We start from the raw sequence: 24,113 nt of genomic DNA, 5'->3' as shown, positions 1-24,113 counted from the left end.
GCAATTGTCACCACTGTGCCCTGTAAAATGTTGTCACTGTGCCCTGTAAAATGCTTGACAGCTTGCAATATCTCCAGATTTGACAGTTTTAAACAAGCAATTAATTATTAGGAAATAAGTTTCCTATTTGTACCTCATCGGGAGTCCATTTATACCCATGATTTTAACATGGAGGAAGTAGGAGGAGGCATTTGCCCTGAAACACATTGGCTTTGTTTGGTACCTTGTTCATTAAGTAATACATTAATTTCATATTTTTGGATCAAACCGGCTGGCGGTGGACTCTGTGAACACCCCCCCACCTGTTCCTACTATGCCTGCCGCGGCCGGCGGTGGACTCTGTGGACACCCCCCACCTGTTCCTATTATGCCTGCCGCGGTCGGGGGTGGACTCTGTGTACACAACACCCCCCCCCGCCTGTTCCTATTATGCCTGCCGCGGCCGGGGGTGGACTCTGTGTACACAACACCCCCCCCGCACCTGTTCCTATTATGCCTGCCGCGGCCGGCGGTGGACTCTGTGGACACAACCCCCCCGACCTGTTCCTATTATGCCTTCTGCCACCGTGGCCGGCAGTGGACTCGGTGAACACCCCCCCGCACCTGTGTTCCTATTATGACGCGGCCGGCAGTGGACTCTGAACACCCCCCCCCTGCACCTGTGTACCTATTATGCCGCAGCCAGTACCAGCCGAAGTCTGGAGACAGAGGACTGGTGTGGGCAGCAATCATCACAGCAGGTCACAGCAGGTGCAGCCGTTGAGCAGCCACCACGCCACCCGGGCGAAGAAACTGAAAGTACTGTGTGTGACGTGACTGACGTCACATCATCACAGTGCAGTGTGACAGGCAGGCACAGGCTGAGCTCTGCTGAGGCAGCCGCTCACCTCGGTGCTCGCTGGTGGCTGGCACAGTAGGGAAGCGGAGGAAGAAGGAGTCCAGTCGGATAGACAAACACACACGTGGCGGTGATGGGCGTGTCAGCTTAAAAAAATAAAAAAAAACTATTTTTTTTAAATCCTCAATGTCAGGATGGTGTCACTCCTCTAGCGGGTGTTACCTGGGTGCGGACCGCACCCCCCGCACCCCCTAGCAACGCCTCTGAATACAGCTTACTGCTATAAAGGAGATGCGATAGGGAGATCAAAGCCGCTGGTTACAAGTTTAGACTGACATCGGGTATAACAGGAATACCGGCCAGAGAGATGCTGTCCTCAGGTTTACTCGCGGTCATTCACAGGTTTATCACAGGCTTATCATCAGGCTCTTAGATCTGGGGCATGGTTTCACTCACCCACTCGGGGATGGGTCTGGAGCGTTGGAGCATTCAGCGTTCAGCTGCTGTCTGGTGCCATCTTGTTATAACTATTTTTTATGTTTTAACCATGTAGGGTTACTAGAATAGATGTAAAATAGATATAATATATGTAAGATGAAAGAGAAGGTAAGTGAAAAGAGAAAGAGATAGTTTAGATATACCATGAGATTACTAGGTGTTTGTCTACATTTCATGTATTCATAAGGGCCTTAAACGCTTCAGAATATTTGTACACCACCCAAACTCTCCATATAGTGTTACATTTCTGTATTTTTGTGGGCTATGGCCCTTGTTTCCCCCATGCCATACATATAATGTACGTTAAAGAGCCATTCTTTAATAGTGGGTGTTTTTGTGGTTTGACAATATATGGGAATTAGGGCTTTTGCAGCTGTAAGTAGAAATCTTGTTAAAGATTGTTTATATCTTTTCATTGGGCCTTTAGAAATATTTAATAGGCAGCAAGCTGCCATTAGTGAAATTTAAGTTTCTGTAATGCATTTAATTATGTCACAAACCTTTTGCCAAAATGGACGTATCAGGCCCCGTACACACGGCCGAGGAACTCGACGTGCCAAGCACGTCGAGTTCCTCGTCGAGTTCTGGGATGAAGCCGCCGAGGAGCTCGGCGGGCCGCCTTCTCCCATAGAACAACGAGAAAATAGAGAACATGTTCTCTATTTTCTCGTCGAGCTCCTCGGCGGCTCCATCGAGCCAAAACTGTACAGACGACAGAGTTTCTCGGCAGAATCCGGGTTTTGACCGAGTTTCTCGGTGAATTCTGCCGAGAAACTCTGTCGTGTGTACGGGGCCTCAGATTGCATTCCCACCATATGTGGTATGCAGTTCCTTTTGCCCCTTTGCATCTCCCTTTGCAATTCTCTTATGAATTTTAGATGGTGTATTGTACCAATTTGTCAAAAGTTTATTGGAAGTTTCTTGGCGTTGTGTGCTAATTGAGCATGTGTGTGCAAACACACATGCATGAAGCCTTTGATCGTCATTGCCATTGAAAAGTCGTTTTTAGTGCCTCTTCCCATAGCCTTTTGTGTCTGTTTATTTCTGTGGATCCTGATGATTGTAGCCATGTATATGCCAAAGAAATATTTTTTTCAGCCTTAAAACATACCTCTTCATGTGGTGATAAGGGCCTAATACAATGTTTGCGTTTGTTGGGGTTTGAGATAAAGCTATAAATTTGGCGATATTCCCAATGAGATAATGTTTCTTGTCCGGCTGCCTGGTTAAATTATTTTAATGTTTTCACTCTGTCTTTCTCAAAACAGTGTATTGTTAGCAAAGGTTTTGTCTCGCCTCCTAACTTCTCTGTTCGTGTTTTTAGACCTGATGGGAATTCAGGGTTATTACTTTTTGAAGTCAATGGGCCCGGTGATGAGATCAGGCCTGTATTTTTAATATTTTTCTGCACAATTTTTAGTGTGGCTCCTACCGTTGGGTGATTTTTAATTTGTTTAGGGCATGCATTCCACGTGATCCGGGGCGTATATTTGATCGGGATAGGCCCTGTGCCATCCTCCAGACTCACCCAGTCCTTATTGTCAGCATGACAGTTCCAATCGATTATGCAATTCACATGTGAGGCTAGATAATTTCTAAAATTTGGCTCCAATGTGTTTTGCTTTGGTGAGTAGCATGAGGTTGATACGTGGGTTTTTGGTCGCCCAAAGGAACCTCCTAGTCATGGAGTTCAATGCATGAAAAAAGCTTGCTGGTAGCAGGACCGGTAGAGTCTGGAAGAAGTACAGAATTCAGTGATCCTAAGGCCTCTGGGGATCCTCTGTATACTTAAATCTGTTTGTAATAGCAGGATATCCCACCATTGGATCATCTCTTTTTTAAGAGCATATTTAAGCTTGTAACTACTAACTTGTGACTACCGGAAGTGACGTCAAAGCGCGACGTCGGTGGCGATGTTTGCAGGCCACATGTTGGTCTATGACGCGTACAGTGTGACGATTTCTCTGGGTAGCGACAGCAAGATGTCCACATGGCAGGGCTCCTTTCTTTTTGAGTCATCTCCGTTACATCGGGTCATCACAAATATCATCCATGTGTTTTGCTTTGGTGAGTAGCATGAGGTTGATACGTGGGTTTTTGGTCACCCAAAGGAACCTCCTAGTCATGGAGTTCAATGCATGAAAAAAGCTTGCTGGTAGCAGGACCGGTAGAGTCTGGAAGAAGTACAGAATTCTAGGCAGAATTGTCATTTTTATTATGGCTGCCCTGCCAAACCAGAAAAAATATTTTAGGGACCATTTCTCCAAATCCTTATTAATGTTTTGTAGAAGTGGCTTAAAATTTGTCGTGTATATTGATTCAATTTTCGAGGTGAGCCAAGCGTTGTGACGGTATTAGAATGATATCCCCGTCAAAGAATTCCCTTCTCCCCATACAAGAACATCCCCTCCTGGAATCGCCATAATACGCCACACATGCCAAGGCTTAATGCTGGAACAAGATACTTTAATGACAAAAACTCAGCTTATATGTGGTTACAACCTGTTAGGAACAATGAAATCTCCGCCCCCCCTCACACAGTGGGGTTTCCCATACAGATTATAGGAGACAAGTCGGAGCCGACCATGCAGACACATTTCTTTAGATAAAGACATCAGTGGAGTTAATTACTACACTGAAGCAATCAGAATAATTAACATACCACTTCTCTAATCATTTAGCCTGATGATACAATACACATATTTTAAGGGTAAACACAGATCTTCTTCACACAACACAATAGACCAATTAACGTTTAGAATAGTGAGGGGACATTAGCACTTCAATAACCTGTTAGAGGAATGAATCACACATGAAATTCCTTTCTACCTCTACACACATGGCTAGCAGGGAGCATTAAACTGAGACATATAGGCAAATGCATCACAATGCCCCCCCTTTTTCTCCCTGCTCCGGCAAACCCGGTTGGACCTTTCCTGGTCCAGTAGGGTTGACGGGTTCAGAGCTTTTAGTCCGAGGTTAACTCTGTTTGGCGTGACTGACCTCCCTTGGCAACTGCTTCAGACTCAGGTATGCCACCGGGTCATCAGATCACACGCCGGTCAGTCCCCAAGACTTTGTGCGATCTGCAGAGTCACCAGAAGTCAGTGTGAAGAAGACGGCGAATGGGTCTGTGCGCCGCCATCTAGGTGTCCCGCTATGGGAGGGGGCAGGTTATGGCTCTGAAGTGACAATCACAGGAGATTCATAAAAAGAAAAAGTTATATTTTTTGAAATGCTGTAGCACTGGTGCTCAGAGTCCGGGGGGGGGGGATCAGTGCCCCATAGGGTCAGCCACCCTCTGCTCCCTCCGCAGCCGCCGGTTCTCCTCTTTGAGCTTCTCCAGCTCCAACTCCAGTTCATGGAGCCTAGGGGGGTCAGCCCGCTGTGACCTCAGGTGGTTGTTCTCCTCCTCCATGCGGCTTATGCACTCCTCCAGCTCTATGTACTCACTTGCTCATGTCCTGCTTGCTCATGTCCTGCAGGCTCTCCACGTGGTCCTTCATCATCAGGAACTGGGCGGTGGTGTAAGGGGCCACCGGTGGGCCCTTGGCGAACATCTCGGCCCGCATCTGGGACGCCCGCTGCGACTCCCTCTCCTCCAGTTGCTTCTTCTCCTCCCAGGTCAGCTTGTTATACGGCTTCCAGGACCTCTTCTTCTTGGGGGGTAGCCGGCGGTGCCTCTTTCTGCCCAGCTCCCTCCAAGGCCCCTCCGGCTCATGGCTGTCGCCCATGACCGGCTGACAATGGTGTTCCCTGTTGTCCGTAATAACAGATTGTACCGTGAGGACTTCGTAAATGGTGTCCAATGGTTCTTCCTGACCCAGCTCCTGGAGATCCCAAGCCGAGTCTACACAATGGGCTGCTGCTGGTGGGCGGTACCCAGGTTGAGACCAATTTGACCTGGTGTTGTCATTCATGGGGCAATTCTGCTTGAAGTGACCCAGCTGTTTGCACCGGAAGCAGCGTTGTTCGTTGTCCTCCTGGCGTGGATAGCGAGGGCTAGATGTCACCGGTCTGTTAGGAGGTTGGTATCTAGCGGCTGGTGGGTGTGAGGGCACCGTTGGTCGTGGAGGTTGTACCTGTGGTGTGACCTGGTTCGTCTTGCGAGTTTCCGCATATTCATCCGCCAACTTAGCGGCCTCTGGTAGAGTCATGGGCCTGCGATCTCTCACCCAGTCTTTGACATCCGTCTGGATGTGATTGTAAAATTGCTCCAGGAGCATTAGTTGCAAAATGTCCTCTGCGGTGGTGGCCTGGCTGCTGTTAACCCAGTTAGAGGCCGACAGGGATAACTGGCATGCCCATTCCGCGTAAGAGTCTTCCGTGGTTTTGTGTGAGTCCCTGAACTTCTGTCGGTGGGACTCTGGGGTTACTGCATAACGAGCCAGGAGCACTTTTTTAACCCGGGCGTAGCTATGGATATCCTGATCTGGCACGGTCCGGAAAGCATCAGAAGCTTTGCCTGACAGTTTGCCTGACAATATTGCAACCCACTCTCCTCTAGCTATTCGGTGCAGGTTACATTGTCGCTCAAAATCTGCCAGGTAGTTATCAATTTCACAGTCCTTTTCATCAAAAGCTTTAAAAGCGCTAAACGGAATCTTCCTTGTGTCTGCTGTGCTGTACTCACTGTTCGGAGAATGTGCAGCTGCTTGTTGGACTGCTGCCAGTTTTAACTGTAGTTCTGTGTCTCTTATTTGTTTATCCTTCTGTAGTTCTGCGTCTCTTATGTGTTTAGCCTCCTCCGCTAACAGGTCCATCACTTTCAGCACCACATCCGCCGTTGGGTTCGGGCCGAACCATGTTAGCTTCTCTCTCATTAGCTTGTTGGCTGGCGATTCCTCTTCCTGAATCACTGGTGTCTCCATCTCTTGTACTGCTGGCATTGCTGCAACCAAGTTCTCCTGGTCTCGCTCCATTAATTCCGCTATGATGACCCGCTTGGTTTTGTTGCTAGCAATCCTTCCACAAACTTCCAGTAGTTCTTCCAGTGTCTGCTTGGAATCCGGGTGTAAAGGAGAGTAGAAGGGAAAATCCCGCTGCTGCCAACCAATTGTGACGGTATTAGAATGATATCCCCGTCAAGCATTCCCTTCTCCCCATACAAGAACATCCCCTCCTGGAATCGCCATAATACGCCACACATGCCAAGGCTTAATGCTGGAACAACATACTTTAATGACACAAAAACTCAGCTTATATGTGGTTACAACCTGTTAGGAACAATGAAATCTCCGCCCCCCCCTCACACAGTGGGGTTTCCCATACAGATTATAGGAGACAAGTCGGAGCCGACCATGCAGACACATTTCTTTAGATAAAGACATCAGTGGAGTTAATTACTACACTGAAGCAATCAGAATAATTAACATACCACTTCTCTAATCATTTAGCCTGATGATACAATACACATCTTTTAAGGGTAAACACAGATCTTCTTCACACAACACAATAGACCAATTAACGTTTAGAATAGTGAGGGGACATTAGCACTTCAATAACCTGTTAGAGGAATGAATCACACATGAAATTCCTTTCTACCTCTACACACATGGCTAGCAGGGAGCATTAAACTGAGACTTATAGGCAAATGCATCACAAGCGCCAATGTATTTAATGGCTTTGTCTTCCCATTTAAAGGGGCAGTTGTCCCATGTAGTAGTTATTTCCTGATAGTGTTAAGTTCAATGCTTCCGATTTTTGACTTTGAAGTTAGAGAGATAGTTGTAATGTGCGAAGTTAGGTAATGAGATATGTGGTTGAGTGATAAAAAACAGTAGATCATCGACTTATACTGCAGATTTATATAATTCAGTTCCTACTTGAAAGCCATGTATTGACAGTGAATTATTTACCGATCAAATTAATGGTTCAAGGGTAAGGATGAAAAATAGAGGGGACAGAGGACACCCTTGTCGTGTTCTGTGTTTAATTAACACAGTATCCGATAACGTACCATTGATCTTAATTCTCGCCATTGGGTTGTGATATAGAGTCGAAATCCATGACAACATGTGAGGTTTCAGACCAATATGGTCACATATCGCATGCAGATAGTCCCACGATACGTGGTCGAAGGCTTTTTCCGCATCAGTGGAGAGAAGTATGCCTTCAAAGCCGTCGGAGTGTGCCCTGAGAATTAGATTTAAGGCTTCTGTCACATTATCTCTAGCCTCCCTACCAGGCATGAAGCCTAGTAGGGAGCGATCTGTAGGTGTAATAATGGTCGTTGGCGATTCGCTAGGACCTTTGTAAAGAGTTTTAAATCTATGTTAAGAAGCAAGATTTGTCTATAGTTGGAGCATGTGGGTCTTTATTTGGCTTGGGTAACACCGTGACATGAGTTCTCAGGAAGTCTTCTGGAATATCTCTGGGATCTTTAAGGTAGTTCAGGGCTTTCAGGAGGTGTGTTATCAAAAGTGATGTGAAGGCTTTGTAGTAGTGCGTGGTAAAACCGTCTGGGCCAACTTTCATTGTTGTTGTATCCCATCAATAGTGGATGCACATGGGGCCTTGCCCCTACCAGATTCCCTATGAGGATGGTGTATGTTGGCATGCTTATGGTTCTGTGCCATTTTTCCCCAGTTAAATTCCCTTTCCTGTAGATAATTTAGTCTTTCTCTTTCAAATTTGTCTGACTTATTTTCGATTAAATCTGCTTCAAATGATATAATTTGTTCATTGACATTGTCCCACAATATCATCAAAATTCCTAATGTCCAGGCCAGGACTGGTGGCAAAAAATAGGCCCAGGCATTTAAGACTGAGGGGGGTGTTGGTTTCGGTAGGTATTCGCGGGGGTGGCTGATGTCGGTGTCCTCCACACTGTAATGTGCGGGGACACTGTGATATAATGGGGACAGCACTGTAAAGTGGCACTATAATGATTACAGTGCCCCTTTACAGGTAGGCCCCTTTTATATTACAGTGCCCCTGCAATTATCCCCCCTTTTCTCTGTAATCACAGTGCCCCTTTTACTCTCTGCTCACTGTGCAGTTCTCCAGCTCCTCCTGACCCTTACATCAGAGTCCGCACAGACCCCCCCTTACATCAGAGTCCACACAGACCCCCTTATCTCAGAGTCTGCACAGACCCCCCTTACATCAGAGCCCCCTTACATGAGAGTCCGCACAGACCCCCCCTACATCAGATTCTGCACAGACCCCCCCTTACATCAGAGTCCACACAGGCCCCCTTTACATCAGAGTCCTCTTACATCAGAGTCCACACAGACCCCCCTTACATCAGAGCCCCCTTACTTTAGCGTCCACACAGACCCACCCTTACATCAGAAGTCTGCACAGACCCCCCTTAGAGTCTGTAGAATTTCCACTTACTGTAAGGGGGAGCTCTGTGGACTAATGTAAATGGGAACCCTTATTTAGGCTGGGTTAAAACTTGTGCGATGTGGGAACCCTGTTAATCCAGCTCGCATATCGCACTGCAAACTGACAGTTCGGACATGAATCGGATGGCATGGGTGTGAACACCCAAGCCATCATCCGATTCCGGTGTGGACCAAAAAAAGGGTCCTGTGCTGTTTGGTCTGAATGCGATGCAATATCAGCCATACTATCTATATGGCTGAAATCGCATTTCACGGACATCACATGTGATTTGCAGTGCAGAGCACTAGTGTGAACCTGTAAAGTGGTGTTCTGAGAACCCTGATTTAGGCCAGGTTCACACTAGTGCGCTGTGCGATATCGCATGTGATTCACACTGCACTGCAAATCACATGTGATGTCCGTGCAATTCGATTTCAGCCATACAGATAGTATGGCTGATATTGCATCGCATTCGAACCAAACGCACACAGGACCCTTTTTTTGGTCCACACCAGAATCAGATCGCATGGGTGTTCACACCCATGCGATTCGATTCATGTCCGAACCGTCAATTCGCAGTGCGATATGCAAGCTGAAATGGGGCTGTCGTTAAAATTGTATGACACTCCCCAGCAGTTCGCATATGGCAGTGTGAGCTGCCGTGCAAGTCAGGTGCGATGCGGGAACCCGCAGTGGATTCGCAGGGTTCCCACATCGCACAAGTGTGAACCAGGCCTATAGGGGGAATGTGTGCAAAGGGGAACTCTTATGTAAGGGGGTCTCTGGTCATCAAAGCCCCCCTCTTGCATCAGAGTCCACAGAGCACTCCTTAAATCTGTTTTACACACTGGGAGGCAGGAGAGAGAGGGTGATCTTACTCACCCCAGGAATGGAGGCTCAGGCACAGGCTGTCTGCTTCCTTCACATCTCCCCCGAGAGTGTGGGCGTGGCAGACACAGAAGAGGGGCGGGAAGAGGATGAGCAGTCCATCCGAGAGCAGAGAGTGGAACTGTTCCTGTCGGCTCTCCCATGTGCCGGAGAAGACAGTGACACAGGCACGGCCGCATAGCGGTAGGTGAGCGGCAGCCGCGGCCCATGTTAACCCTGTCCAGGCTGCGGTCACGGCTGCCTGGACATCAACAGGAACGGGCGGCCCCAGCCCTATGGCCAGTCCGGGCCTGCTAATGTCAGTGAAGAAACTAAGCTCATCCTGTATGTTAGAAATCGTCTGATTTGCTCGAGATTTCTATCTCTTTGCTTGATGACGAGATTCAACCATATCTGATTGCATTTTCTCAATTCATCAACCCATTCCGTATTAAGGTCTTCATCTAAGAAATTACATAGTTTAGTGATCCTAAGGCCTCTGGGGATCCTCTGTATACTTAAATCTGTTTGTAATAGCAGCATATCCCACCATTGGATCATCTCTTTTTCAAGAGCATGTTTAAGCTTGTAACTACTAACTTGTGACTACCGGAAGTGACGTCAAAGCGCGACGTCGGTGGCAAAGTTTGCAGGCCACATGTTGGTCTATGACGCATACAGTGTGACAATTTCTCTGGGTAGCGACAGCAAGATGTCCACATGCCAGGGCTCCTCTCTTTTTGAGTCATCTCCGTTACATCGGGTCATCACAAATATCATCCAGCTATGTGACACTATTCCACTCTCAGATCTCCCCCTCCCACTGCCACCCAAGGAGAGTGAGTATACAGAAGAAAAATATAAATCGCGCTACCTCAACCACCCTTCTTGACAAACACAAACGTATGCAAGTGAGTGATCTATAGTGATATATGTGAAAGGCTGGCTGCTATATCAAAAAGTGACCTATAATGGCCACTAGGGTGCAACATGCAGCCACCTCAAAATCCCTCAGCAGTCATAGTGAAGTGAGGCCCGGAGTGAAAAGCCAGAAAAGCAAATAACGTAGGGCCGGGCATGACTGTGGGGAGGTAGGACAAGGAAGGGTTAAGGAAAGAAGGAAGCTGGTTGGTGGAAGGAAAATGTAATGGTTTGCAGAGAGGGGAGGAGTATTATAAAAGGGGGAGGCGTGGACTCAGGAGGAAAGTGCGGGAAGGAACGACCAGAGGAGGCAGGTTTTTCTCTGCTCCTGGTCTTTTAGTAGCAAAAATGGACATAGATCTCATATTTGCCAGGCTAAGGGCGGCGGCGGCCGCGTCTCGGGACCCCGGATGGCTGGAAGAACAGGTCGGTGGTCTGCTGAGGGAAGAAGCAGGGGGGTCCCAAGAGACAGAAGCGTGGTTGCCTCGTGCTCGGAGGTCCAGGGCCCCGGAGCGTTACTCGCCCAGCCCAGCGGTTAGAGCTCAGTGCTCAGTTAGGAGCCCCCACGTGCAGGCCCGTCGCAACAGGACAGGCAAACCAAGCAATTGCTTGGGGCCCCGAGCTAGAAAGGGGCCCCCAAGCTAGCTTGTCTGTCTGCCTGCTGCTATGTTCATTACAGGCAGGGCCGGTGCTCCCACTATATGTACTAGGCAGCCGCGAGTGCTGTGTAGCGGGAGGCAGCTTCAGATGGCTAGCTGCAGAGTCGCTGGGCGGGGAGAATGTGCAGTCAGATCCCCCCCTTCTCCAGAGCCAGGGGCGACCATGCCGATGTCCAGCAGCAGCTATGGGTGTCAGCTCTCTGCCCGCCCCCCTCCCTTGGTGATGTGCAGCCATTGGAGGAGCAGGGCGGGCGGCATTGTGAACAGAGCGGGAGGGATCCACCCAGCCTGGCACTTCTGAAGCTGGATGAGTCAAGTAAAGATGCTGCTGCAGCCCACCCCCGTTAAAACAAGCCATCTCCGCGGCCAGCAGCCGAAGCCCGGGGGTGGAACCGAATGATCAGCTGATCTGAACAGGGGAGGAGCTGGAAGAAGTCTCTCGTTATCCTGGGACTGGTGACAACGACTGACGCCCACTGCCTGACATGTGGAGGGAGCTGGAAAAAAGTGCCACAAGGTAAGAACTTGTCAGGGGGGGGCTTCCAGTCAGACCTTTTTACTGGTGTGTGACCCCCTCCACTTGGCTGCCCCCCCACCTGGCTCATCCATCCACCTGATTTATCCTCCCACCTGGCTCACCCCCCCCCCCACCTGGCTCATCCCCCACCACCTGACTCACCCCCCCTACCTGGCTTATCCCCCACCACCTGACTTATCATCCCACCTGGCTCATCCCCCACCACCTGACTTATCCTCCCACCTGGCTCATCCCCCCCACCTGGCTCATCCTCCCCACCTGACTTATCCCCCACCACCTGACTTATCCTCCCACCTGACTTATCCTCCCACCTGGCTCATCCCCCCACCTGGCTCATCCCCCACCACCTGACTTATCCTCCCACCTGGCTCATCCCCCACTACGCTCATCCCCCCCACCTGGCTCATCCCCCACCACCTGACTTATCCTCCCACCTGGCTCATCCCCCACCACCTGGATCATCCCCCACCACCTGACTTATCCTCCCACCTGGCTCACCCCCCCCACCTGGCTCACCCCCCCACCTGGCTCACCCCCCTCACCTGGCTCATCCCCCCCACCTGGCTCATCCATCCACCTGACTCATTCATCCACCTGGCTCATCCATCCACCTGGCTCATCCATCCATCTGACTCATTCATCCACCTGGCTCATCCCCCCACCACCTGGCTCATCCCCCCACCACCTGGCTCATCCCCCCCACCTGGCTCACCCCCCCACTTGGCTCATCCCCCCACCCCACCTGGCTTATCCCCCCACCACCTGGCTCATCCCCCACCACCTGACTTATCCTCCCACCCCACCTGGCTCATCCCCCACCACCTGGCTCATCCCCCACCTGGCTCACCCCCCCCACCTGACTCACCCCCCCACCTGGCTCATTCCCCCCACCTGACTCATCCCCCCATCTTGCTCATCCATCCACCTGACTCATCCCCCCATCTTGCTCATCCATCCACCTGACTCATCCATCCACCTGGCTCATTCATCCACCTGGCTCATTCATCCACCTGGCTCATTCATCCACCTGACTTATCCATCCACCTGGCTCATCCCCCCTGCCTGTCTTATTCACACAAGATGAGAGCCCCGGCCGCTCTGGACAAAGCACCGGACTGTTTAAGTTAAGAAGTGGGTGATTGGTTGCTATGCAGCGGGGCGGTCCCAGCAATCAATCACTCACTTTTAACGTTAAAAGTCCCACCCGTTGTCCAGGGCTGCAGTGCTTCTCATCGATTTGCGTGCAGGGGGGGGCCTCTATGTCCATTTTGCTTGGGGCCCCCAAATTCCTTCAAACGGCCCTGCCCACGTGGACCCGGCGCCCCCCCCCCCCGGCTAAGCGCGCCAATGCTTCTGCGGGGGGTGAGGCGGACCGGAATCCTCGCCGTCGGCGGAGCTCGGTGGGCGGGGCTACGGGTCACAATGGCGCCTGTACCTCGCCTGCCCGTCGGGGACACAGGGATCGTTCGGTCTTCCCCTCTAGTCCGGGGATCGCGAGGGGGGGACTCGCCGAGGGAGAAGCCGGGATTCGACCGGTGGGTTGGATTCTGATGCGGCCGCCGGTTCCAGGAGGGGAGGGGGGTCAGATTCCCTCAACCAGGTAGATGGAGCGCCGGGGCCTAGTCGGGGCCCAGGGAGAGCAGATGGGCGGTTCGCCCCGACGACAGCCGGGTCGCACTCCAGAGGTCGCCCGGCGTCTAGGCCAGGGTCTGCGACCTCCAGGCATGGTCCGCCTGGGGGGTTGACATCTTCACGGACGCCGGCTTCGGAAGACAGGTCGGAGGGGGAAGTCTCAGAGTCGGACGGAGAGGAGCCCGCGGTGGTGTCGCCGGCGGTGGACGGGCCTGCAAGGGCTGTGGGAGACGCATCCAGCCGACACGGTAAGCACACTAACTATGGAGGGGGATGTAGCTGCTGTTTTGTGTAGATTGTTGGGGGTTGGGGGTGGGGGGGGGGGCACCTGATGTTTCTGTGGGGGGGGGGCACCTGATGTTTCTGTGGGGGGGGGGGCGCGTGCCCAAGGTTCCCCCCCCCGCTGCTGGCCCGGGGGGGTGGCGGGCATCCCGCCGGCTGCTCCGGGGACACCGGCGGGCCTGGGGGAATTTTTTAGGGGGTTACGGGACCTGGTACAGAGGATTTCTGGGGGGTTACAACCACATCCACAGGTGGCGCCGTGGGTGGGGGGAGGGGCGGGGGCTGCAGTTGCGGCACCCCCTGCGGGGTGGTGGACGTCCCCCTCACCGGGGGGTCAGGTCCAGTCCCGGATAGCAGCACATCGGGTGACAAATCGGGGGGGACAAGCCAGCGGTGGTCAGATCTGATGTGGTGCGCATAGCTGACGCTGCAAAAGGCGAAGTTTACGTTTGTTATGAGGGTCCGCTAGGGGTTCATCTGAAACAGGAGGTGAGGGACAAGATAGTCAAAGGTGAGTATGTAGAAATCTTCTCCCTCCTCCCTTTGAAAAAGTTCAATCTGGATAGAGTGAAGCCGGATGACTCCAAAAAGGAGGATGAGGAGAAGAGGAGGTACAGGCTTATCCCGCGCACTTTAGTGAACTGGTTACAGGCCTTTGCCATTATGGCCAGCGTTATAGGGGAGAAGAATCCGGAGCATTGCTCCGGGTTGTTCTGCTATATGGACGCGATTGGGGAGGCCCATCGGGTGTATGGGGGGACAGGTTGGTTGCGTTATGACGAGCAATTTCGTCAGCGCAGGGCGGTTCGCCCCTCTCTTAGATGGGACCATAAGGACATCAGCCTGTGGATGCGCATGATGTCGGCGCTACGGACGCCGAACCAGTTTTTTTCGGGGTGGGGGCCGGAGGTACATCCACCTCGGGACCGCCGGCCGGAAAAAAGTGGGGGTATGCTGGAAGTTTAACGAGGGTTCCTGCACATATGGAGGAACCTGTCGTTTCCGTCACAAATGTTCAGGGTGTGGGGGCAGTCATCCATTGTCGCGATGTTTTAAAAAAGGGAAGCGAACAGGGGAGGCTGGGAACAAGAGGGATGACTCCGGTGAAGGGGGAAAGGATGCGTCCTTTCCTAAATAGGTATCCGGATAAGGCGGCGGCTGCTCTGCTCGCCTCCGGTTTCTCGGTGGGTTTTACCATTCCGTGTGCTTTGTCAGAGGTGCCACCTTTGGCAAAGAACTTGCGGTCGGCTCTTGAGAACCCGGGGGTAGTGTCAGACAAGTTGGCCAAGGAGGTGGAATTGGGTAGGATGGGGGGGGCCGTTTGAGGAGGTGCCCAGGCTGGTGGTGTCGCCCCTGGGAGTGGTGCCCAAAAAAGAGCCGAACAAGTTCCGCCTCATTCACCACTTGTCCTTCCCAAAGGGGGGATCGGTGAATGACGTGATTGACCCGGAGGCTTGTACGGTGTCGTACACATCGTTCGACGCGGCGGTGCAGTGGGTCAGGCGGTATGGGCAGGGGGCGCTCATGGCAAAGTCAGACATCGAGGCTGCATTTAGTTTGCTGCCGGTACACCCGGACAGTTTTTGGCTGTTGGGTTGCCGGTGGCAGGGGAAGTATTATGTGGACCAGTGTTTGCCCATGGGGTGCTCCATCTAGTGCGCCTTATTTGAGAAGTTCAGTTCTTTTCTGGAATGGGTAGTTAGGGACGTGGCAGGAGTAAATTCTGTCATCCACTACCTTGATGATTTTCTGTGCGTGGGCCCCCCGTCTTCCAGGGTTTGCGCGACATTGCTGGCAACATTGCAGCATGTGGCGGAAAGGTTTGGAGTGCCGTTGGCGGCAGATAAGACGGAGGGCCCGACTACAGAATTGAGTTTTCTGGGGATCGTGATAGACTCGGTGGCCATGGAGTGTAGGTTACCTATGGAGAAGGTGGACAATCTCCGGCTGGAGATAAAAGGTATGTTGGGGCGGCAAAAAGTGCAGTTGAGGGCCCTGCAATCCCTGCTGGGCAAATTGAATTTTGCCTGCCGCATCATCCCTATGGGACGGGTGTTTAGCCGACGGCTGTCGGTGGCTACGGCAGGGGTTAAAGTACCGACACACTTTGTACGATTGACAAAAGAGCTACATGCGGACTTGCGGGTGTGGCATTCGTTTCTAGAGGACTACAATGGTCGGTCCTTGTGGATGGAAGGCCCGGTGAGTAACTTTGATTTGGATCTGGTCAAGGACGCGGCTGGATCTACGGGTTACGGGTCTTTCTTTAAAGGGAAATGGAGTGCGGAAGGGTGGCCGGTGGAGTGGGTCACGGCGGGGTTGGTGAAGAACCTGGTATTGCTGGAATTGTTCCCTGTGGTGGTGGCGATGGAGTTGTGGGGGGAGTCTTGCAGGAATATGAAGATCAGGCTGAACTGTGACAACATGGGGGTGGTCCAAGTCATCAATCGGATCACCGCTTCTTCTTTGCCGGTGGTTAGGTTGCTGCGCCATCTGGTGTTGAGATGCCTGCAGTGGAACATATTTATGTATGCGGTGCATATTCCGGGGGTGGACAACAGGCTGGCTGATGCGCTGTCTCGCTTTCAGTGGGACAAGTTCAGAGAGTTGGCCCCGCACGCGGACAGAGAAGGGGTGCCCTGCCCGGGGTGGATGTGGGGGATTGTTTCGGAATCGCTGCAACATGGATCAGGCGCTCGGTGAGTGGGCCTACATGGGCGGCATATGTCAAGGTCTGGAAGGAGTGGGCCAGTTTCATGCGTGTCATGGAGGACAAGCCAGGTGATGCTGAGGTGGGTTGGTTGGTACTGTACTTTGCGGCTAGACATATGGAGGGGGGGGGTCTGTTTCTGCGCTGGACAAAAAGTTGGCGGCACTGGCCTTTTTATTTAAGCTTCAGGGCAGGATGGATTTTACAAAATCATTTTGGGTGAAACAAGCGGTGAAGAGGTACAGGAAGGGGAATATGAGCAGGGTGTCCTTTGGAATCTTGCAGGCGATCTGTGGGGTGCTGACGGAGGTATGCTCTGGTGAGTATGAAGTTATTTTGTTTAGGGTGGTTTTTACTATCGCGTTTTTTGGGGTGTTCCGGGTGTTCCAGGTGGGAGAATTGGTTAGCCCCTCAAAAACGGTTGGGGGGGGTTGTTAGTCACAGACGTGCGCGTGGGGGAAGGTAGAGTGGTGTTTAGGTTGCACAGGTCCAAAACAGATCAGGTCGGAAAAGGGGTTGACGTGTTTTTATATGTGCTACAAGGGTCGGGAGTTTGCCCGGTGAAGGTGGTGGGGGAGTTTTTGGCCATACGCCCGGGGTTGGAAGGGCCCCTGCTAATGCATGCGGATGGTGTGTTCGTATCCAAGTTTCAGTTCACGGCAGTGTTTAGGAAATGCTTACGGGCGGCGGGGTTCGATGGAAAGCAATTTGCTTCACACTCCTTCCGCATCGGGGCGGCTACTGAGGCGGCTCTGTGAGGGTTGGATGAGGCGGCAGTAAAACGTATTGGCAGGTGGGAATCCAAGAGGTTCAGGTCATACGTTAGACCACATATGTTGATGGAGTAAAATGTCAAGGAAGGTGGAAGGTGGTTCATGTGGAATGTGGTGCATGTTACTGGTCACTCAATTTTGTTATTTGTTTTTCAGATGGTGGTCAGGAGCGGCTCGTTTGGATTTTGGGGCACTCATATGTGTACTTGGGGGCCAGAAGGGCGGAAGCTAGGCTGGAGGGCAGGCAGCTGGGTTTCCCTAGGGGAGTGGCCAGGATACGGTGGTTGGGTATTAGGGGAATGGGGTGGGGCAGGGTGCTGCCAGAGGTGCAGCATTATGCCAGACTGGACCGTCCTCCTGATGTGTTAGTCCTCCATGTAGGGGGGAATGATCTAGGAATTAGGCCTATCGGGGACTTGATCACGGCCGTTAAGGCGGATCTATTGACCTTTCGCGCGGCTTATCCTGGAATGCTACTGGTTTGGTCCGACATAATCGCTCGGACCACTTGGCGCATGGCAAGATCGGTAGTGAGGCTGAACAAGGGGCGGATCAAGGTTAACAAGGTGATTGGGAGGTTTGTGGCGAAACATGGTGGGCTAGTGGTAAGACACTTGGAGTTGGAGGAGAACGTCGGCCTATACCTCAGTAGAGATGGTATTCACTTATCCGATGTGGGTATGGAGCTGTGGTTTTTACATTTACAGGAGGGGATACAGGGGGCCCTGCGGGTGTGGAGGGGCCCGTAAGGGCAAGGTGTTACCCTTTCGGGCTGTGGCGGTGTTCGTTGGTCTTTGATGGTGGCAGTTACAGATGTGATGGAAATGGTGGTGGGCTCATCGGTGGGATGGGACCCTTATGGGGGATTATTCCAGTGGAACGGTGTCCGCTGGAATACGGGTATGGATGCACTGCGGTGAAAAAAGGTTCGTCTCCGAGCTGGGTCGGCTGGGGGCCGGTTATGGTTAATGGTTCCGCAGTGTAAGGTTAAATAAAGAAAGTTTAAGCCGGGTACCGTCAAAGACCAATAAGCTGGGTTATTATTAAAAGTGGTTATTAAATTGTTAAAGGAAAAGTTTGGTGTGATTTAATTATTTTATTTAAAAATTATTTATGGTAAAAATAAAAATTGGCTGTCGTGGCCATTTTTACTCCAACAACTTGTGTCTCTCATTAATATAGAAGGGGGGTAAGGTAATGGTAACAAATGAGGTTGTGTTGGGGGGGTAATTGGGCTATCCGAATTACACTGGTCAAGTGAGGCCCGAAGTGAAAAGCCAGAAAAGCAAATAACGTAGGGCCGGGAATGACTGTGGGGAGGTAGGACAAGGAAGGGTTAAGGAAAGAAGGAAGCTGGTTGGTGGAAGGAAAATGTAATGGTTTGCAGAGAGGGGAGGAGTATTATAAAAGGGGGAGGCGTGGACTCAGGAGGAAAGTGCGGGAAGGAATGACCAGAGGAGGCAGGTTTTTCCCACCCACCCTCCCTATTTGTGTTGTGTTTGGTGTCGCTTGTGTGTTTTCTCTATTTCAGGTCTGAGGGATATGTTCGTCATGACAGCGGTGGCAGAGTAGTCGGCGGTGTTCGTTGGTCTTTGATGGTGGCAGTTACAGATGTGATGGAAATGGTGGTGGGCTCATCGGTGGGATGGGACCCTTATGGGGGATTATTCCACTGGAACGGTGTCCGCTGGAATACGGGTATGGTTGCACTGCGGTGGAAAAAGATTCGTCTCCGAGCTGGGTCGGCTGGGGGCCGGTTATGGTTAATGGTTCCGCAGTGTAAGGTTAAATAAAGGAAGTTTAAGCCGGGTACCGTCAAAGACCAATAAGCTGGGTTATTATTAAAAGTGGTTATTAAATTGTTAAAGGAAAAGTTTGGTGTGATTTAATTATTTTATTTAAAAATTATTTATGGTAAAAATAAAAATTGGCTGTCGTGGCCATTTTTACTCCAACAACTTGTGTCTCTCGTTAATATAGAAGGGGGGTAAGGTAATGGTAACAAATGAGGTTGGTGTTGGGGGGTAATTGGGCTATCCGAATTACACTGGTCATGGTGATTTAAAAGAAAAACAAACAAAAAACAAAAACAAAAGACACTTGGATCATAAACCATCAACTAAATATGAATTTTGTCTCTGAATAGGTTAATAAACAGTCCAAAATGTTGACAGTAGAGAGTCCATTAAATAGCAGGTAAGATGTCAAACACCCGTGCATCTGTGCCACATTACAGATTGGTTGTAAACTTGTCCAAAAGAAAAGAGTGACATGTCCTCCACCAGACTTATAGATTGGCTTCTTACCGAATTCCCACGATCCCTTATGACAGGGGATCAGAAACAGCATATAATAAGTCCTAATCTCGCAGTTTCAGATATGCAGTCCTGATGCATCTTGTTTCCCAAGAAATTTCAGCAGTATCAATGCCAACCATGTAAGAAACAGTGACAGCTCCACATAGTGCATTAACCACTTAAGACCCGGACCAAAATGCAGCTAAAGGACCTTGCCCCTTTTTGCGATTCAGCACTGCGTTGCTTTAACTGACAATTGCGCGGTCGTGCGACATGGCTCCCAAACAAAATTGGCGTCCTTTTTTTCCCACATATAGAGCTTTCTTTTGGTGGTATTTAATAACCTCTGCGGTTTTAATTTTTTGCGCTATAAACAAAAATAAAGCGACAATTTTGAAAAAATGCAATATTTAATATGTTTTCCTCAGTTTAGGCCGATACGTATTCTTCTACCTATTTTTGGTAAAAAAAAAAACACATTAAGCGTTTATCGGTTGGTTTGCGCAAAATTTATAGCGTTTACAAAATAGGAGATAGTTTTATTGCATTTTTATTAATTCTTTTTTTTTACTACTAATGGCGACGATCAGCGATTTTTTTCATGACTGCGACATTATGGCGGACACTTCGGACAATTTTGACACATTTTTGGGACCATTGTCCTTTTCACAGTAAAAAATGCATTTAAAATGCATTGTTTATTGTGAAAATGACAATTGCAGTTTGGGAGTTAACCACTAGGGGGCGCTGATGGGTTTATGTGTTCCCTGACGTGTGTTTACAACTGTAAGGGGGTGTGGCTGTAGGTGTGACGTCATTGATTGTGTCCCCCTATAAAAGGGATGACACGATCGATGCTGCCGCCACAGTGAAGAACGGGGAAGCCTTGTTTACACACGGCTCTCCCCGTTCTTCAGCTCCGGGAACGATCGCGGGTCCCGCGGTCACGGAGCTTCGGCTGGGTACTAGTACAGGACATACCTGTACGTACATGTGCCCAGCTGTGCCATTCTGCTGACGTATATGTGCAGGAGGTGGTCCTTAAGTGGTTAAATGTGTAGAAATGTATTTAAAAAGTTAAAATTGCACTTACAGTTATGCAGTTTAAAATTTGCCTTGAATCTAATGTGCCAGCCGGTACACAAAACTCTCAGGCACCCGTCCACTGGGGGAACGTTAGGAGCTTCTTGGGTGACAACAGCGCGCCGCTCGCCCTACGTCCGTTTTGTAAAAAACGTACTTCTTCCAGGGGCACTTATACATTGTACACTTGTACATATACGTATTGCTTAGTCATAAATCAAATGCATAGTGCTTGGTACAATAGAATTGAGTAGCAAGTGTCAGTTTATTTAATAGTGTATACATAAATGTAAGAATACGTATTCTGCAGCTGGTGATCTGTTCCTAACTATGAATGATGTTTGTATTTGAATAATCTGTCATATTAACCTTCCCACAAGAGGAAGGGCCTTCAATCACATGGGCTATTCCCCTGATCCCAGACTCTTCTATAAAGACCATTAACCTGCATACCAAATCTAACTCTGAGGAAGAGTGGACACCATCGAAAAGCATCAGCTGTTTTTTTGGGCTCCACATCCCACTACTGTTGCTTACCAGCTGACCTTGCTGGATGGTGCATCCTATGGACTATATATGTCTGAATATGTAACTCGAAAATTAAAGTGATGAGCGCAAATTGAAACACTAAAAGTAAACAGTAGGACTGTAAATACTGATGAAATTACAATCTATAAAGTGAAATCATATAAGTTATAAAAATTGTTCACAGAACACCAAAACACTAAACTGTGAAACGTGTAAATGTTCTTTAAGTAGGATGAAACAAAAATAAAATCGAAGGTAAAGTGGGTGCATAAACTGATTCAAAAGCTCCTGCCCATGGATGACAATGAAACAATCTGGATGGATCTTCATAGGAATTGAGCTCACAGAGCGCTTACCTCCCAATAGCAGTAAATGCGCCTGGACAAATCCTCAAACCACTGGTGTGGAAACTGGGGCGTCCTCTGTATGTAGAAGCGGTCCAGGTCCAGAAACGGTAGACTCAGCTCACCACGACAACCATGAGTATTAACATGAATAGTAAAGAAATGGAAACTCCCATCGTGAAATATGTAAAAACTCAAATGGTTTAATGAAGCTAAAAACTTGCTTACAAGTAAAAACGCCAAACACAGACACTTCCGGTCGGACGGACGGGGTAGCAGGTCACTTCCGGTCACATCTAGAACCTTACGCGTTGCGTCACGTGACTTCATCAGAGGTCCTCTGATGAAGTCACGTGACGCAACGCGTAAAGTTCTAGACGTGACCGGAAGTGACGTGCTACCCCGTCCGTCCGGGAAGTGTCTGTGTTTGGCGTTTTTACTTGTTTTTGCTTGTAAGCAAGTTTTTAGCATCATTAAACCGTTTGCGTTTTTACATATTTCACGATGGGAGTTTGCATTTCTTTACTCTATTCATGTTAATACTCATGGTTGTCGTGGTGAGCTGGGCCTACCGTTTCTGGACCTGGACCGCTTCTAAATACAGAGGACGCCCCAGTTTCCACACCAGTGGTTTGAGGATTTGTCCAGGCGCATTTACTGCTATTGGGAGGTAAGCGCTCTGTGAGCTCAATTCCTGTGAAGATCCATCCAGATTGTTTCATTGTCATCCATGGGCAGGAGCTTTTGAATCAGTTTATGCACCCACTTTACCTTGGATTTTATTTTTGTTTCATCTTACTTAAAGAACATTTACACATTTCACAGTTTAGTATTTTGGTGTTGTGAACAATTTTTATAACTTATATGATTTCACTTTATAGATTGTAATTTCATCAGTATTTACTGTCCTACTGTTTACTTTTAGTGTTTCAATTTGCGCTCATCACTTTATTTTTCATATCTTTGTTTTGTTGTTAGCACATACTAGATTTGAGCAGCAATTTGTTTTTACACCAGTCATTTAATTCACTGTTAGCCAGCGCTTTAGTTTATCTTTATTTGAATATGTAACTCGTTTGTGAGTATGCATTTTTTACACATATTTTATTGATTAAAATGTTGCAAAGGTAATGTGCAAAGCGTGTTCATTTTTCTCTTTTGGGGAACAGCAAAGATTACAGTGCAGTCCCTTTCTACAGGGCAATCACACCCCCCATCACAGTGTCCCCTGCACACTACAGACATACATACAGTATATATATATATATATATATATATATATATATATATATATATATATTAGTGCTGTCAAGCGATTAAAATTTCTAATCGCGATTAATCGCATTAATGTTATAGTTAACTCACGATTAATCGCGCGATTAAGGAGGTTCACCCTTTAAAACATTTTTTTTTTGTTTTCTTATTTATTTTTATTTATTTTTATAATATTAAATTGTGTTTTTTAATTTTTTTACATTTTGATCACTTTTATTGCTGTCACAAGGAATGTAAACATCCCTTGTGACAGCAATAGGTGGTGACAGGTACTCTTTATGGAGGGATCGGGGGTCTAAAAGACCTCCGAGCCCTCCTTTGCACTTCAAAGTATTCAGATCGCCGAAAACGGCGATTCTGAATACTGTGTACTTTTTTAAATCCGGCGCCATTGGCAGCCGAGAAACCCGGAAGTGACGTCATGACGCCGCTTCCGTGGTTTCAATGCGGAGACTGAATCAAAGCCGCTTACGGCTTAGTGTCAGTCTCCAACCTGGACACAGAAGGCGGCGGATCTAGGATCGGGTCTCCCGGTGGGACGGGAGGCCCGGTCAGAGCGGCGAAAGGCGGCGGGAGGGGGGGGATGTCCCCTCCCGCTCCTCCGGCATAACAACCGAGCGGCTTTTAGCCGCATCGGTTGTTATGTTTGGATAGCCGATCGCCCGCTCTAAACAACGGTACCGGGATGATGCCTGCGGCTGCAGGCATCATCCCGGTATAACCCCCGAATGCCGCCTCGTTAATCGCGCGATAAAAAAATTGACGGCGTTAACATGGGTTTGTGTTAACGCTGTTAATAGCGCGTTTAACTGACAGCACTAATATATATATATATATATATATATATATATATATATAGAGAGAGAGAGAGAGATATCTATATATATATAGATATATATCTATATATATATATATATATATATATATATATATATATATATATACTGTATCTCAAGCAAACCCCACTAAATATCACATAGAGAATATCTGATTGCTCCTGTTGGGGCTAAATGGAGCATGCTTTTTACGTATTTTTTTTGTCTTCCTCTGGATCAGGTCAAATGTCATATCAGGGCCTTTTGCCAGCAATAGGAGGGTACCAATCGCTGCGACACCGCACCGATTTTCAAGTAGTGGACTACTCCTGCACTACTTTTGGCAACTTCAGGGGCGGTTTCAATAGACACCTGTGCATGAATCTGCACAGATTTCTTTCAAGTCACCCCCCGAAAGTTGGACTGAAATGCGGCTTTGAAATCGTGAGGGTTCAAATGAACTTACACAATTTCAAAGCCATGCTCAGTGTGAACAAGGACTTAAGCTGTTTTGTTCCAATGTTGTGTAACATGCTCTAATTGACTAATTATCAATTATTTTTAACAGAATCTACAGCCCTGTAACTATGACTTCACAGCAACACACAACCCCAGAATATCCTGCCACAAATATATCTCTTGAACCTCCCCCATACATGGTCAGCATGAATGGTGAATTTCAAGGTAATTTTAAACTTGTTTTTCATTAAATAGTACATAT

General features: G+C 49.0%; 1 protein-coding gene across 3 annotated transcripts in view; it reads left to right on the top strand.

Moving 5' to 3' along the window:
* LOC120943594 (lipopolysaccharide-induced tumor necrosis factor-alpha factor homolog) overlaps positions 1-24,113 on the top strand; it is a 168,293-nt gene that overhangs the window by 108,623 nt on the left and 35,557 nt on the right. For all 3 annotated transcript variants that reach the window (XM_040356969.1, XM_040356971.1, XM_040356970.1), the window contains exon 2: positions 23,961-24,076. In XM_040356969.1, coding sequence (XP_040212903.1) covers positions 23,980-24,076 — 97 coding nt within the window. In that variant the 5' untranslated portion in view covers positions 23,961-23,979. The remainder of the gene's footprint in view (positions 1-23,960; positions 24,077-24,113) is intronic.

The sequence above is a fragment of the Rana temporaria genome, chromosome 6, assembly GCF_905171775.1.
Source record: "Rana temporaria chromosome 6, aRanTem1.1, whole genome shotgun sequence".
In the NCBI taxonomy this organism is placed as follows: Eukaryota; Metazoa; Chordata; class Amphibia; order Anura; family Ranidae; genus Rana; species Rana temporaria.
This window is presented reverse-complemented; position numbering and strand designations above follow the sequence as displayed.